Raw genomic sequence first — 17,046 nt, 5'->3', positions numbered from 1 at the left:
GCTAAACACCAGAGTCAACAGGTTGTTTAATTCACATTTGTTCATGGTTTATTTACAACTTTAAAGTAATTGTACTTTTACTGCTTTGTCTCTGCTGTTCTGCTCTTTAAATCTTTAAAGGTTGAATGGAAAAAAACAAACAAAACAAAAAACGAGAGCCTGACAAGCCGAACTTTGGGTTTATTTAGCCAGATGTTAGCCTCTGTAGCAGCCTGCAGCTGTGCAAATTTCACCTGCTAACATGCTAACTCTTGTAGCTTGTTGCAAATGTTTGTTTTTGAAAAGAGTCGTCTTGAAAAGAGACGCTCCTCTAGCAGGGAAGCTATGACCGATCGAGTTATCTGCTGGAAAAAGGTACGACCAAACGTCGACCTCTTTTTTTTTCACGAGCATAAAAGTTGCAAATGGACTTGTAGGAGATCAGAGCTCTGCTGGACACAGACCTGTCTGACTCTCTTCTTCAGGGGTTGCCACATCGAGCAAACTTGTATGAAAGATTTGGCAAATGTTTTATGCTGGATGCCCTTACTGGCAAAACCTGGGTCTTGAACCTGCAACCTCAGGATTACAAGATCACAACACTGACCACCAAGATACCGCAGCCCCAGGAACAAAACAAGAAAACAACAAAAAAAAAAATCTCTCCATTGTTTTTGGTCACCTGGTGGTGCACCTTGAAACCAGTTATCAGCCTATGCCTCATCAGGACACATCAAGAAACACTGTCAGACTCACCGATCTGGTCCTCGGGTATCAGGGACTCGATGGGCGGGTCGAGCTCAGAGGTCTGGCGCAGGTAAGCCTTCATCTGGGTCATGAACTGCCTGACGGTCTGCAGGAAGTCCATCCCTGACGTGTGGCAGCTCCGGTTCTCCTGAACAAAACTGACGTAGTCCTGAACCAGGCAGCCGAAGTAGGTGCTCTTATTCCGGGACAGCTCAGTGATCCGTTTCACGGCCCGTTTGTCCGGCGTCATGAGAGAGCTGAGCATCCCGCTCACCTTACTGAAGCGTCCCTTCAGAGACCGGGGCAGGACGAAGGACGTGCCGTTCAGGCTCACGCCCACCCTTCGCCTTCGAGCTTTATACGATGGACGGAAGCGCGTTTCCAGGTCCGCCTCCAGGCCAACGCCGTAGTCCTCATCGTCCTCTTCCTCCCCATCCTCGTCTTCCTCGCTGCTGTCCTCCACTGTGTCCTGATGGCTGAGGTGTTGGGACGACGGCGGGGCCAGGTTTAGGGAGAACCCGGGGGACCGCGAGTTATCCAGCGAGTCAGAGGAAGACGTGGACATGCTCATGTCACTGAGACGCTGGTGTCGACTCTCTTGAGGACCCTCGGCATTGTTCCCTGGACCGTCTGCAGCCGGCGGAGGCTGGCAGCGGGGGAGGTTGGCGCGGGACAGAGCCTTGGCGATGGTCTCATCATCCAGGGCGATGTGGCACCGGTGGGCTTCGAGATCGGGCTTCTTGGGCCGTGGAGGCGGTGCATTTGGTGAGGACGTACTTTTGGACAGGCTGCTGGATTTGGAACCCATCGATGGCCGAGGAGGTGCTGGGCGCCTGCTGGAGACCTGCTGCCTGGAGCTCACAGTCTCTGGCATGCTCTTGGGTCTGCTGGTACCCGCTGGAGGCCCGGGCGGCTGAGGAGCAGGCCGGCGCCGAGGCATAGAGCGAGGGGGAGGGGGGCGAGGAGGAGGGGGACGGGATTTCCCGTTCAGTTTGATCTGGTCCACGTTCGGGCTCCTGGCTGGCGGGTCCAGTTCAGCCGTTTCCTCTGGTTTGAGCTGTGGAGGAGGGTCGTCTCTTCGACCGTAGGGGTGGGTTTGCAGAAACAGTGGATTCACAAAACACAGGGGTCCGCTTGAATACCTGCCCCCCTGGTGAATGGAGGGTGGAGGCGTGTAGAGCCGTAAGGTGGGAGGCGCGCTGTCGCTGTGAGTGCCGGCGTGCCGCTCCTGTGACCCCCCGACCTCCCCGCTCCTGTTAGTCCGCTGGGGGCTGAGGGTTCGGCTCAGAGGGCGGCAGGGAGGGGAGGGGGCGGAGCGCCGCTGACTGCACAGGGCAGAGTCCCAGAAGGCTGGAAAACACAGAAAGTCAAATATGAACAACAAAACCAGGACGAGCCGTTCTCTCAGAAACAAAAAGTGAATTCAGTAAAATGATCTCACCCAGAATTCAGACATCTCATAAAGTTTTTACAAGTTTAGCCCGTCTTTATGTGCCGCTGTGTCAGCCCTCTGTCCGGCAGAAGAAGCTCAGCAAAAGTGTCAGCTCCGATTCTCTGAATGCCGACACATTCAGAGGGAGGCAACCATGCAGATGACGGAGGAAGGGGGGGAGGGCCTTGAACGCACCACCAAGCAAACAGTTCCAGTTCCACCACTTCCTGCTCTGGAGTTCCCTGCAGCTCCTGCCCGAGTAGTTTCAGGATCCTTTAAGTTGATTTTGATCCTTTTGTTGAGCTGCCCTCTTCCTTTTGTTAAACTGTACCGTGAACAGGCTCTAAAAACTCACCGAGAAAACAAGTTCTTCTGTTTTTACGGGACAATAAAACTGCTTAAAGGCGTGGGCACAGAGGTGACTCACGCCGTCTATAAAAAGAAACAACAACTCTCAGATTTCTGGGACACTGAAGCCGGTGGAGCAGCTTCAGCGGCCTGATGAAACCCTCGGAGCCTCAGACCTGCCCCTGGGATTTGTCACGGGTGGGTGTGAGCAGCTGACAGCGTGGCCTCCGTCAACAGGAAAACCAACAAACGCCTCAAACTAAACACGGTGCCTGATTCAACGGAGAAACAATCTGCTCTGCTTATTTTAGTGCAACAGGTTTGACTGGAAAGTCTTCAAAGATAAACCCTCGTCTTCTTCAGGAGAATCTTATCTTGAACTTTAAACGTCCAGCGGATACAAAACTCCCTACATTTAATGCAACATATGTTTAGTCTTTGTAAAAGGGGGTCTGTCAGATTGCGGGTCAAGACTCGGGTTAAGACAGCCCCAAAACTTTAATAACTTTCTGGGGAAGACCTCTGGATGTACAATTCTCTCCATATTCATCTTTCTAGCAAACATTTGAAGGTTTGGAAGTTTCAAATATGTATTTATTTTAGCTTCAAGCCATCAAACGGGAATAAAACCACAGTTTCAGATGAAGAACAGCAACCCTGCTTATGATGCTGCCACTGCCATGCATCACAGTCTGGTTCCTGAACCAAACATACAGCAGCATCTCAGAACGTTAGAATATCGTGAAATAAGTTCCATTTTTTGTGGTCAATCATTTCAGAAAGTTAAACTCATATTACCTAGATTCATTACACAGAGTGAAATATTTCAAGTCTTTATTTCTTGTAATTTTGATGATTATGTCTTACAAAAAAATGAAAAAACAAGTCAGTGTCTCAGATTTTTTTCTTTATGTGTAATAGGAGTTTTACTGACCAAAAAAAAAAAATGTAATTGTTTCATGCCAACAATTTTCAGTCAGGTCATCTGGACAGTTTCTTTTTTTTTTTTGTGCTGAAACATTTCACCTTCCATCCAGAAGGCTTCATCAGTCAAGGAAACACAAAACTGATTCTTCCCCCAACAGCTTACTCCTAAGTGGAACAAACCAGTTTGTTGGTGCTAAGATGGTGTCTTTGGCACACCCCATCCTCCGGTGCCGGCCCTCTTCCTCGTTGACAGTCATGTCAAACTGGTTCAAAACCAACAAAGTCCATGCTCAATAATCCAGGTATACAATCCAACAATTTTCAATCAGGTCAAACATTTCAGCACAAAAACAGAAACTGTCCAGATGACCTGACTGAAAACTGTTGGATTGTATACCTGGATTATTGAGCATGGACTTTGTTGGTAACTGTTTCTTGATATTCTAATTTTTTGAGAAGCAGCTGTACTGTCAAAAGTCACTTCAGGTTTATTGGAACATGTTTGTCACTGGGTTTTTGGGAAGAGCTTAAATTTTTTCTAATATTTATCCAGTTTTAGACGTTTAATGCGTTCTTTGTAACGAAAACAGTCAATAAAAAGTTTTAGAAGGAGCAAACAGAAAGCGTATTCACCAACACGACACGTCCTAAAAGAGCAAAAGCACGCTGCAGTTTGTTTTGCTCCACGTCTCCTCTCATATAAACACTTTTAGAGGAATTCCATATTTTCCTAATAGAGCACTTCACTCTCTGCGGGTTTACTTGTGGTTCCTAGAGTTTCAAAATGGGAGGAAGCGCTTTCAGTTATCAGGCTCCTCTCTTGTGGAACCAACTTTCAGTTTCTGTCCGTGAGGCTTGTCTACCTTTAAGATTAGGCTTAAAGTTGTCCTTTTTGATAAATCCTATAGTTGGGGTCGGCTTGGGTTTCCTAAGCTATCCCTTAGTTATGATGCTATAGGCTTAGACTGCTGGAGGACAAATTGACCACACTTCCTCACTCTGCTGCTGTCTTTTCTTGCTCTACCTGTTTGTATTTGTAATTATTTCAATCTAACGTGTTTTTTGTCTTTCCTCCTATAGAAAGTTCACCTGGACCTGTCATTCTTCTGCTTCCTGTCCTCTCAAACCCAGCCGGTCGAAGCAGATGGCCGCTCGTCCTGAGCCTGATTCTGCTGGAGGTTTCTTCCTGTTAAAAAGGAGTTTTTCCTTTCCACTGTCTCCTTTGTGCTTGCTCAACATGGGCGACTGTGACGAAGTGAAGATTCAGCACAATCTGCTGCTTCCTTAGATAAATAACTTCACTAATTAGCTTTGTTAATGTATGTGTATGTTTCTGTTCAGTGCTCTGAGACGACTTCTGTTGTAACTTGGAGCTATAGAAATAAACTGAACTGAATTGAATTGAATCCTCCCAGCGGACCAAAAACAAGCTAAAGACACTGAAAACTATAAGGACAAATAAAACGAGCTCCAACTTCAAAGTAAGAAACTTTCTGAAAGGGTTTTTTTCAGTCACAAGCGCGCTCTGTGCAGGTCGGTCTTTAAACAAAAGAGTTTGTTTCGTTTTTTTACGCACGGAGGCCGGGTCACACTTAAAGGACTTCCAGTGACTTCATGTGAACAAAAACAAAAGGCAGAGCGGCTCTCACCCAGAGCCACACCCAAACTTGGAACCATCCGGCTGTGTTTTCTGAGCGTGGTCTGATGGTATGTGTGTGTTTGGACGGCGTGCAGATTTCAACTCGACAAGCCTTTTTTTTTTTTCTGCCTCAAAGGGACGTTAGCTGTCAGCTTCCAGTCCAGGAAACTGAGCCACTGAAGCTGTGAAAGAAGCTGCGCGGAAGTTGAATTGTTGAAAAGGTGCAAATGTTTTCCTCAGTGATAATCTGGGACTTTTATTTTGTAATCAACTAAGCAGAAAAAATGGCCGACGCTTTGATGCAAACCGTAAAAGAAGAGAACCAAGATTTAAATAAATTAAAATGTTAAATCTGCTGCCAGTGGCTCATTAAGGTCACCATGGTAACCATACACCTGTATCTGTCACTCCCTATAAAACAGGCAGAAACAAAGACTAGAAAGTAAACCTCGGGTAACAGCCAGTTGAGGCAGCTTTAATTTCACTCTTCAGGCTGTGCAATGACAATGAAGACTATTCTATTCTGTTCTACTGTAAGCAGTCATTGTTTGAAAGCTGTAAGTCTTATTAAAAAAATATTTACTCATATGTGACCGAAGCATCTGTAGTTAAAAGTGTTCATTTTTATGTTTGCACAATGTTTTATGTACGAGATATGACAAGTAAGACCCTTCACTTCCTGTTAAAAAATAGTGACAAAAATAAAATCGCTGAGCAAATAAAAGTGAACTTCAACACTCAATCCTTAATAAAAACCAATAAACTCAAAAACGGTCTCTATATTCAACTGGTTGCATGTTACGGTAGAATCAGTCAGAAATGAATATAAAACACTGCAGAGTAAGAACTAATCACATCCTTATATTGATATTTCATGTTTTTCTGAAAAAAAAAAAGTCATATTTCTTTGTTTTGTATTGAGCCGAACCTGAAAAATAAGGAGAACTTTCACTAGAACCAGAAGAAAAAAGCTAAACGACACAAAAAAATCCACTTAAATTCATAAAACAAATGAAACACTTGGAAAACTAAGAAAAGGGCATCACAGGATGGTGACGCAACGTGCGCTGAAATTACACATGGCACAAGAAAAACGGTTCAAACAGGAAGTCAGCGCTGAGTGTTTTTCCAAGGATTCCCTCGCTCAGAGGAGGAAGTATAAACGACAAAACAGAAAAAGGAGTACATGAATTGAGATTCTGGTCAGTAAAATTATTGTTTCGCTTCCCCTCCTTCTTTTGTGTTCTGAACGCTTCTTCTTTTTGGAGCTTTCAATTAAAATTATTTTTGTGTTGAAAATTGGCAGCGTTCTGCAAGTTGCACTAAAATAAAATTGTTTGTGAGATATTTTGCTAACAGACACAGCACAGAAATACAGGCAAAGACAAGCATAAGGCATGTGATTCGCAAAGTAAAGTTAAATAAATGGAATCTCTTCACGTTTATTTATTATCAGTCACATTACCGTACTTTCCACCGTACACGTCGCTTCGCTGTATAAGACGCATCTATTATGCATCACCGCTGACCACCCGGAAACGTGGGTCTGTGTTGCGCTAAAAGTCGATTGGCTGCCAAATGATGGCCGCGGGAGCGTGCACAGGAGGACTTTAACAAGAATTTAACAAGATTAACACTTAAAAATAATTATTTGTTTGCTCAACATTATTGTAAAGTTGTGTCTCAGTTGAACTTTTCCTTAATTGGTCAAATCAGCTGCATTTCACCTGGGCGTCGCAGCGAAATGCAGCTGATTTGACGTTTGCTCCAGGAGTTACGGAGTGAGACGAAGGTGGCTTTGTATGGCAAGCCAAGTGTCTCATTAATTGCCACTTTTATCTATTAATGAGACACTTGGCTTGCCTTAATACTCGATGGCCCTCTAGCGGCTGCAAATGGTAGTGTTTAATATTTTTCATGTCAAAATGAATGAAATCGTCAAATCTCAGCCAAAAATTGGATTATAAATATGGGGGGGGGAAGTATATTAGTCGATTTGGTGTATAAGTTGCAGGACGTGCAAATTTATGCAAAAAGGTGCGACTGATATGGGGAAAAATACGGTAATTGCCTTTTAATGCCCATTTAATTCTTTTTTTTTTTTTATTTTAATACCACTGACGTTGAATTCATAACCTGTTGTGTGTCTTTTTGTGGGTTTGTTTGACAGAAGTTCACAAACGTTTCCTTTAAATTATAACTCGTTAAAGTGAGCATCACAGAACCAACAGAGGCGTGGAGCAGAACTTATCTGGGTTAACGTGGAGCGTCAACGCGTTAAACTCACTCAGTTTAGTGTTCCTAACTAATTTAGTCAACTAAATTCAAAGTTGCTGTGTGTCGTCCTGGATCTTCCTGCGATAATAAATCTGTTTGTTGTTGTTTGGTGGTTGCATCGCTTCAAACGTGCACTTTTGGCACAACACTTTTTTACATGTCAACCATTTCGGCTCTGTTACTACCTCACTTCCCAGCACAAAGCCACATCAGTGCTTCATCTCCTTTCACCGCCTCGGTCCATTCAGATTCAGCCCAAGTGTTTGTTTTTATTTTATTTTAACAAACTCTACAAAAGCCTTCACCATCCTGATGACCAGCAGGTTGCAGCCGTGCACTAAATTATTTGCGCTCCAGCCACTTTAGCATTTACCCATTTTCTCTTAGCGCCTGACGTTTTCATGTTTTTCTTCCAATCCTTGATCTTCCAACAACTGCGCCCTGAGCGCCCAGAAACAATGGCGAAAATGGTTTTGTATGTTAAGCTAATCTCCTGATGAGGGGGTCCAGCTGAGCGATCTTATCTTTGTCTTGAAAGCTGATTAAAAAAATAATTAAAGCCACTGAGATGCAGCGTTAATGTTTTTTAATGCCCATGGAGACCCTGTTTGTTGAGGTTCAGGTTTCAACAACAGTACAACATACAATACTTTAGCCGCTGTTGGATTTCATGTTTTATCTTTTATTATTTTTTGTCAAGCTTGAAATGTCATGTTATACAATGTGTGCACGTGTCGTTTTTAAAGGGTTTCACTACACTTATAGCCATCAACAAACTACCGTGTTTTCCGGACAATTACACCGTTTTTCATAGTTTGGCCAGTCCTGCGACATATAGTCCGAAGCGACTTGTATACGATTTTTTCATGGCACAATTTTTGGCTGACGCGTTAATTGTTTATTCATACTGACATGAACCAAAGAGTAAACATTACCATTTGCAGCCAATAGAGGGTTTTTGACAACTATTCTGTATGTTGTTCCTCTACTGCTACCCCCCCCCAACATTCACTTGGAGACAACTGAGAAAAACTTAACACAAGTAAAATGCACCACAAAGTGATGAGGAATGAGGATGATCACAGAGCAGGTGCATTTATACGGAGACTTGATTACACACAGGTGATTCTATTTATCATCATCAGTCATTTGGGACAACATTGGATCATTCATAGATCCTCACTGAACTTCTGGACTGAGTTTGCTGCACTGAAAGTAAAGGGGCCGAATAATATTGCACACCCCACTTTTCAGTTTTTTATTTGTTAAAGTTCGACACATCCAATAAATTTCATTCCACTTCATGATTGTGTCCCACTTGTTGTTGATTCTTCACAAAAAATTTAAATTTTATATCTTTATGTTTGAAGCCTGAAATGAGGCAAAAGGTTGAAAAGTTCAAGGGGGGGCGAATACTTTCGCAAGGGACCGTATATTCTGTGTGCGATTGTTATTTCAGATTAAACGTCTGTTCTTGCACTTTGTGAAATACACTTCTAAATAAATGCAACTAATACTCCAAAGTAACTTATACATTGTTTTTTTCCTCTTCATAAGGAATTTTTTGACTGATGTGACCTATATTTCAGAGCAACTTATAGTCCGGAAAATACGTACACAGCTACCTATAGCAATGGCCCCAACAAGCAGACCTCGTATAACCTTTGACCTTGATTTGTGACCCTTGAAACACGTGACTCTCCATCTAGTGATGATGCATTTGTATACGAAGTTTCATTAAATTGTCTTGAGCAGATCAGAAGTTATAGCCGGAATAAAGAGCATTTACAGATGGACGGAGACTTAACCGTAATACATCCACCTCTGACAGGTGTATAAAAGCGACCAATAGTCCCGTTGTTTTTTATTTTTATAGAATAATATTAAACATATTCAGTTTACACAAAGCAAGGTGATAAAGACGAGCATATATTTTCTCTTAACAGTGTAGGAAATCACGCCAAGTCAGTTTTTTATTCTCTAAATAATTGTTTGAAGCTTGATGAATGGTTGCATCTTGTTTATTTACTGAATGGTCTTTTTTATGGTTTTGTTAGAGTATTGTTTTTTTTAACTGAAACAACATAAACGATGAGCTACCTGCTCCGAGCTGAGCCACCTCCTCCAGTTCTTTCTGCGTCTTGGCCGATGCAATGGCTTCTGGGAGTTTGAGTATAAACGGCAGGACATCTCTAAAGAATAAACAAAGAGATAAAAACACACGTTGTAAATAAAAACAGGAGGGGGGTGAATCAAAGCGGCGGTCGGGTGAGGCTTTGAGGTGCAGATCTTGTTGGGCGTGGAGCAACGGTAGATGTTTTGGACATGTGACCCTGATGCATCGGTGAAAAACTGTCGATGCCAACAGTTTGGTTGGTAAAAACATCCTGAAGGTTGGCACACAGAGAAGTGAAAACACTCGTTTCCATTACACAGACAGATGTGAAACCCCACACAAACGCACTCACGAGCATTTTTAGTCCAGAACCACAACAAGCGTTTGGGGCTTCTGAAATTAAGGAGCAGATAAGTTTACTGCAAGTTAATCGTTCTTTGAAAACTCTAAAACCTCCACTTCCTGTTCTCAGAGATAACTGCGGTTCTGATTTTACCCAACTGAAAAAGATCATTTTAGGAGCACTTGGTCACAGATAGGGTTGCTCAAACAACAAAAATTACTTTCAGAAGCACCAAAGCCAGATGTATTTTATTAACTGGAAAGACTTTGACTTTGGTTGGTAAGGCTGTGAAAACCTGTTTTGTCCTACGTTAAAGGTACCGGACATTAGATCATCTCGAGCTCCACAGTGAGTGACACTTTCACAAAACATCTCCACAAAATGACCTAACCAGTAAGCAGAAATACCTGCTCCGGTTGGAGAAATCTTACAGAAACTGACAATCACTCATCTGCAGTGACTGCTTTAAAAGGTTGAACAAGAAAATGTGAAGTTAAAGGAAACATCCTTTGTCCCAAGGCCAGTTTAAGTATCATTATTATTTTGGTTACTTTATTTTTCTTTATGAATTGATTGTAACTATTTTCATATTATTCAACAACCAAAACAGATTTTGTTTTTTAATGTAATGGCATGTAATGGTATTAAAAAAACAAACATTTAGCCCTCCCCACTACCCATTTATGTTGCTCTTATTTTGAAATGTAATAGGAAGTTCTGTGTTAAGAGAGGTGGAAAGAGAAGGTATGTAGACGCCGCTAATGTCGAACCGGTTAACACCATAGACATAATAAGTCTGTGGTTAACACAATCTGCCAATAACGCCTTGTTTTTTTTCTCACAATGTTGAACTGGAGACGCTTCCAATGTCTTTTAATCGTCCAATCAGATGTGGCCCTCAAGATACGCCTTGCGCATTTGTTTGCAGAGATACCCTCATTCGTCCCACTCTGGGCCCTTGAGCAAGGCCCTTAACCCCCACCATCTACTCCCCCGGGCATCCTAGATAGCAGCTCTCTGCTCCACACCGAGGGCTGTGGTAGCTCAATGGTCTGTGGTTGTCACAAAGGGCATGCGGTGTAAAAATAATCGCCAAGTCTTTGTGCGACTTAGTTCGCTGTGGCGACCCCCTGAAGAAGGGAGCAGCCAAAAGAAGAAAAAAAAGTGTATGGAAGTCTTTTATCCTTTATATTATTCACCTTAATTTTACAAATGTGTCTTTTCTTTTTGTTTCTCGTTTGTTAGGGGCAAGTGGCAGGATGGGGGATGTTTGTTTGTGGCTAACCGTTGATTTAAAATGTTAAAAATGCAACAGACAGCACCAGTTCTGCAGGAGGTACAGATTATTTACCTGCTGACGCAGTAGAAAGCCACAAGGTGGAACAGATCTGCAAAGCTGATCCCAGATCCCTCCAGAGAAAAAGCTGCAGACAAATATATGTAAAAAAGAACCAGTTTAAGAGTATACCAAGATAGTAAAACGTCACATTGTTAACAACAAAACACATTGTTTTACCGGGAGCAACATCCATCTCTCTTTTCAAAATAACGCCGTTAAGAAACAAACGGTTGCAACAAGCTATAACAGTTAGCACGTTAGCAGCTGAAATATATACGACTTACTCACTGCAGAGGCTAAAAACCAGCTAGTTATTATCTATCAGCTTGTTGGGCTCTCAGTTTTCCTTTAAAAAGAGCTCAAAAGCTGAGAAAATGTAAAACAGGCAGAATGACGTTGTGCTGTGTACCGTGTGATCCCAGTTCCTCTTTCCAAGATGGCAGCACGTCTATTGCTGGGTGTCTTTTGTGTCCTGATTGAAAGGCTGTTTTAACAAATTCTTCAATGGATTTTGATGGATTTTAAATCCAAAACGTCTTTTATGTCTTATAAGTTTTTGGATACGTTCTTAAGAAATGACCAAGAGACTCAGTCCAAAAGACTTTGGCCTTCTGGATGATCTCTGAGGCCTGCCTTCCTGCTAAAGCTAATGTTTCGTAACCTGCGGATTTACTGCGACTTACCCTTGGCCTGTATTTGTAATCGCAGCAACAAGATTTATAGAAAAGTGACAACTTCTGGGTACCACCTTTTTTGGAGCTATGGTATCAACCAGACATTTTCTTTGCTAGGACTTGTGCATCATCATTTCTGGAACCCGTGCACCTTGCTGTCTTGCCATAGTGAGAGTTACTGAGAGAAGCAGAACTTGGAAAACCTTTGGACTTTATTCTGTTTATTGTCTGCATGGATTTTGGGGGAAGCAGCCATCCCTGGGTGAGTACATTTAATAATGTAGGGGCGGCTGCGGCAGAGTGGTTAGAGCAGTCATCCTCCATTGCAAGAGTTGGGGGTTTGATTCCACCAGCATTCTTATGCGGAAGTGTCCCTGGCGAAGACACTGAACCCCTCATTGCCTCCCATGTGTGCCCCATCAGCGTGTGAATGTGATAAAGCTCTGATTATTCTTTGTATAAATAAAGAATGCTGTATGAATGGGTAAATGAGGCACAGATTGTGTTGTAAAACACTTTGAGTATCTTGATAAGATAGAAAGGTGCTATATAAATACAGTCTATTTACCATTTAACGTGTGTAGTCAGTGGAGCAACCAGCAGACCATTTGACCCAGGACATGAACTTATCCCTCAATCTGCCCAGAGATATCCCACTTTCAAAGCCAAAGGTTCATGATTGATGTCTGCCTTACCGTAACACGGAGAAACTGGTAAAGAGGCTGAGACTAAAATTTGGTTATTTTCGGAACACGTTTTTCTTTCATTGTGAAAAAGCGTCTAGCTGCTGCTACTTTCTTACCCGAGTTGTATCATTGAGATCTTTTGTGTTTGAATGCATCTGCTCAATGGCTGACACGCTCATCATGCCTCGCTGAGGTTCATGATGGTGTCACGTCACTGAGTTATACTCCAAGTTAGAGTGGCCTGCTGTGGCCACCAGAAGGCTCAGCCATCGGTATATTCAAAGCAAAATGTGGACTTCTTCCCTGATTGTACAGAGACGTGCTGGATATTACTCCATCAGCTCGCAGGACTATTCGATGCTTCTTGCTGTTCATTTGCCTGAATTGAACCGAGTATAACGACTTGGTCCATTCTGCACCTGCTACACTGCAGAAAGACTGGAAACTGACCGAGTTAATTTAACCAACACCATTTAACTCGAGATTGAAAGGACTTGAGACCGACTGTGTAATTTGTACCTGCTGTTCTTAATTTTTATTTGCTTAATTTTTGTTGGTTTTAAGGTTTCTCAGTTAGATGTTTTAATTTGTTGTCTCGACAGTGATGTGGTAACTGTGTTTTGCTGCCGCTCATCTTGGCCAGGTCTCGCTTGAAAAAGAGGTTTTTAATCTCAATGGGATTTTCCTGCTTAAATAAAATAAAAAATTGGAATTATAAATACGCTATAAACAAATAAAGCACTCTGTTGACACACTTGTACAAGTATTTAAATTAAATGTATTCTTAATGCTTAAATAAATAAAAGGTTGAACCTTAATGTTTATTACCATCATAAATAAAAACGTTTTGAATAAAAAAAAGCTGATCTGAAGAGTTGAAAACATGTTCTGCTGCGTTTGTGTTTAAATCATGGCATTCAAATTAAATCACCTAAACAATTTATTTAGCTTTATTGTATGATTATGCTTTTAACGTCATGATTGTCAGACAATATGTAACATATATCTTTGGGCAGCGCAGGTGATGTAATCCCATCGTTATTGTATTTAGTTTTAATATTTTTGTTTTAAACCCATGAAACTGGTCTTTAACCTCGAGGTTATGTGGTGCGTGTCTAATCAACAACTGAAATAATCTTAATATCTTTTCAATCAGGTCATCTGTTTTTTGCCGAGATGTTTCGTCCTTCATCCCACAAGCAGTACATTCCCATAGAGGAAAAAAAAGTGTGCTGGTGATAAGATGGCCTCCGGGGCCCGCCCTCTCCCCCGTCAACTCCTCAGACAGTCATGCTAAAGTGGTTCAAAACACCAACGTTCATGCTCAATAATCCAGGTATAAAATCCAACAATGCTCAGTCAGATCATCTGGACGGTTTATTTTTTTGCTGAGACGTTTCGTCCTCCATCCAAAGGACTTCTTCAATCTGAGGAGCCTTCATTCTCATTTATTTTCCACTACGGGAGTGTGCTGCTTATGGAACTCAGTTTATTTGGTGGCTCCTCCGATTGAAGAAGTCCTTTGGATGAAGGACGAAACGCCTCAGCAAAAATATAAACCGTCCAGATGACCTGACTGAACATTGTTGGATTGCACCTGGATTATTGAGCATGAACTTTAGTGGTCAGGTTTTAATTAACTTACACTGTGACTTAAAGAGCGGTCGGTCTGGTTTTAGTTTGGCCGGTGGAGCTTCCTGCTGTTTTCAGTCGTTTTACTTATTTATCAGTAAATATTTACTGTTTAAAACAAAAACCTGACTGAGTTTTGCCCAGTCAACTCGTTCCAGCACGATCAATCGTGGTTCTGGTTCTGGTTTATGTTTAGTCCTTTGTATTTTTCAGGTTTCTTTATGTTTAAGATAAAGTTCATCACTTTAAATGACCGTTTCTCCTCGATACAGCAGGAGGAGAGGCGAACAGGAGAGGAGCTGACCTACAGCTGAAGCTCAAACTGGGCCACCTCCTCCCTCCCCATGTGTGCTGTAATTTAAACTGGGAAAATCCACAGCTGCCTGTAAACTGCCGCATGTTGCGCAGCTCCTCTGCTCCCCCCAGATGGATTTGGAGAAAACTACCAGAGATAATCACAGCTGTGGTTTTACCAACGGAACAAAACAAAGAGGTTTTTATGGTGCAGACGTAAAAACTTTAAAATCCCCCCCCCCCCAACTTCTTCTACCTTCGAGTTGAAAGTCACGTTATGTGACTGTGAGCGCCTTGGTGTGAATTTCGTTTACCTCAAATGTTGGAATTCAAATTTGCAGATGCCAGAGAAAAAATAAAACAAATGTACTTGTCGAGCTCAGCGATCAGGCAGGGACATATTAAAGATGGAAACTCTTCTGCTTTTAAACCAGTGGTGGTCGTAGCTTTCACGCTGCACCTCTCATTGGAAGATCCACTGGAAAGATGATTAAATGCCTCAAATGAGGATTCAGGGGTAAGAGTGCATGGGTTTACCAGCTGAGCAAACTAATCAGCTGCAGCAGCTCCTTTCTGCTGATTTGCCTCCTGCATTGAGAGCGTAAGAAATCCATTTAAGAGTACAGAGTACTACGAACACGAAGTCACACCAAAAACAAAAAACTATCCACCTTATTCCTGGGGGCTCCACTGTCTAAATGATTCTGGTACAACTTCCTGTCAGACAGGAAGTAGCAGTAAACGCTGGTTAACCATGGTGGCAGAGTACGGATCGCGGTTTATTTGAAAATAATTTACATTCAGTTTAGCAGATAACTGTTTTTGTATTGTTCACATTTATTGAAGAACCATAAAGTTTACTAAAATAGCCGTGCTGAGTTCAGGTACCGGTTGTGTTCCCGGCTGCATGAACAACCAGATCAAACTAAACCAGTGGCTACAACAACAGTGTTTGGAACACGGACCCAAAACAACCAAAAAAAAATAGTGATCCTGTGAAAAGCTGTATAGTTTCCATCACCTACCTACAGACTACAGATGAGGAATTAAGAAGAATGTGTCTGAAAAATGTGAACTTGAAGAGACCACCCAAAACACTACGTGTGCTCATTTCACTTTGTTGACAAACGGAGGAAAACCTGCATCCTACTTTGTGTCTGGACTACAATAAACCACCGGAGAAGAGACGCCGGATCCTCAGACGGATTGGAAACAGTGACGAGAATATCAGGTATGATTTCAAGTATATGGAGGTCACAGTACTATAGTATTTGTGTAAGGATCTGGTATTGTTTTGAACCCAAAAATGCAGGGAGGGCTCAAACCACTCAGGTTAAGAGTGAAAAAAGTATTTAATGAAAACATCAAACAAAAGGGTGGATGTGGCAGAAAAACACACGAATAACAAGAGGTCATGAGGGGAGACAGAAACATAGTGAAGGACATGAAACTGAAGTCTTCATGAGGAAATGACCAGATACCAGAACACACTGACTTGAATACACCAACACTGATGAGGCAAATGACAAACAGCTGGGAGAACAACAGGTGAAGAAACCTGGAACTTAATGAGGGAGTAGTAACTTACACAGACTGCGTGATGGAGGCAAAACACTAGGAAGAGAAAAAGGAACCAAGAGAAGGATAAGCACAAAAATTACAGACAAGAGAACACATAATGACAGAACAGGAAAGTAAATAAAGACGAGATAAACAAACAAAAATAGACAGAAAGGGCAGAATATGACAATTTGTTCGTCTTTGGTATTACGATTTTCTCTGTAATGAACCAAAGCTCTGTGATGGAGGACTTTAATACTTTGGTTTGGCTCTGCGTCTGCTTCAATACTGATACTGATACTCCTCAGAGCTTTTCAGGTTGTTCATCACTTCACTGTCAGAAGAACCGACTCAATGAAGCTAAATATGTGTCTCGAGTTCTCTGTTCTTTACTGCTGATTTGTTGTCGGGTCACAGAGGCAACAGGTCCAGGAGTGAAACCGAGACCTCCCTCTCCCCAGAGACGATCTCCAGATCCTCCATAATCCTTCCAGAGAGTTCTGGGTCTACCCCAGGGTCTCTTCCTTGTGGGACGTGCCATAAAAACCTCCAAAAGGAGGCGTGCAGGAAGGATTCTGATGATCCTGATGATTAATCCATTGTGAATAAAATAAGGGTCTGTGTGATTCATTAATCTGTTTTTATTTATATTTTATCAACTTCTTTAGCCTCTGGGTCATGTTTCTGGTTTAAAGCGGACACAGAAACATCTTATTTCATTTCTTTGTCCCAATAACTTCTTAGACCAGGGGTCTGTAACCTGCGGCTCTGGAGCCACATGCGGCTCTTTTGTCCTTCCGCAGCGGCACTTTCAAGCTTTGACCAAAACTAACATAAAACTGAATTTTATCAGATGTTAGACCCACAACAAAAAATGAATAATTTTAGCAGTTTTCCTGTTGTTTTCTTTGCAAATATGTTAATACTAGTACTACACAGAGTACTCCCTTTAACTTTATGCTTTACTTCTTCAAAGTATGCTCAGTTTCTCCACAATAAAAAAAATCACATAAGCCTGCACAGTTCATTGTTTTAATTTTTTTAAACTGGCAA

At 42.1% G+C, this 17,046-nt stretch overlaps 1 protein-coding gene across 1 annotated transcript in view; it reads right to left on the bottom strand.

The window, feature by feature from the left end:
• The window catches only part of LOC119423062 (ras and Rab interactor 2), a 22,115-nt gene extending 10,775 nt beyond the window's left edge, over nt 1-11,340 (bottom strand). The window contains exons 1-4 of the mRNA XM_037690471.1: nt 11,325-11,340; nt 11,160-11,232; nt 9,450-9,541; nt 736-2,076 (exon numbers count right to left, since the gene is read on the bottom strand). Of these exons, the coding sequence (XP_037546399.1) occupies nt 736-2,076; nt 9,450-9,541; nt 11,160-11,232; nt 11,325-11,340 (1,522 nt within the window). The remainder of the gene's footprint in view (nt 1-735; nt 2,077-9,449; nt 9,542-11,159; nt 11,233-11,324) is intronic.
• Nucleotides 11,341-17,046: the final 5,706 nt, after the last annotated feature.

The sequence above is a fragment of the Nematolebias whitei genome, chromosome 16, assembly GCF_014905685.2.
Source record: "Nematolebias whitei isolate Nwh7 chromosome 16, NemWhi1, whole genome shotgun sequence".
In the NCBI taxonomy this organism is placed as follows: Eukaryota; Metazoa; Chordata; class Actinopteri; order Cyprinodontiformes; family Rivulidae; genus Nematolebias; species Nematolebias whitei.
This window is presented reverse-complemented; position numbering and strand designations above follow the sequence as displayed.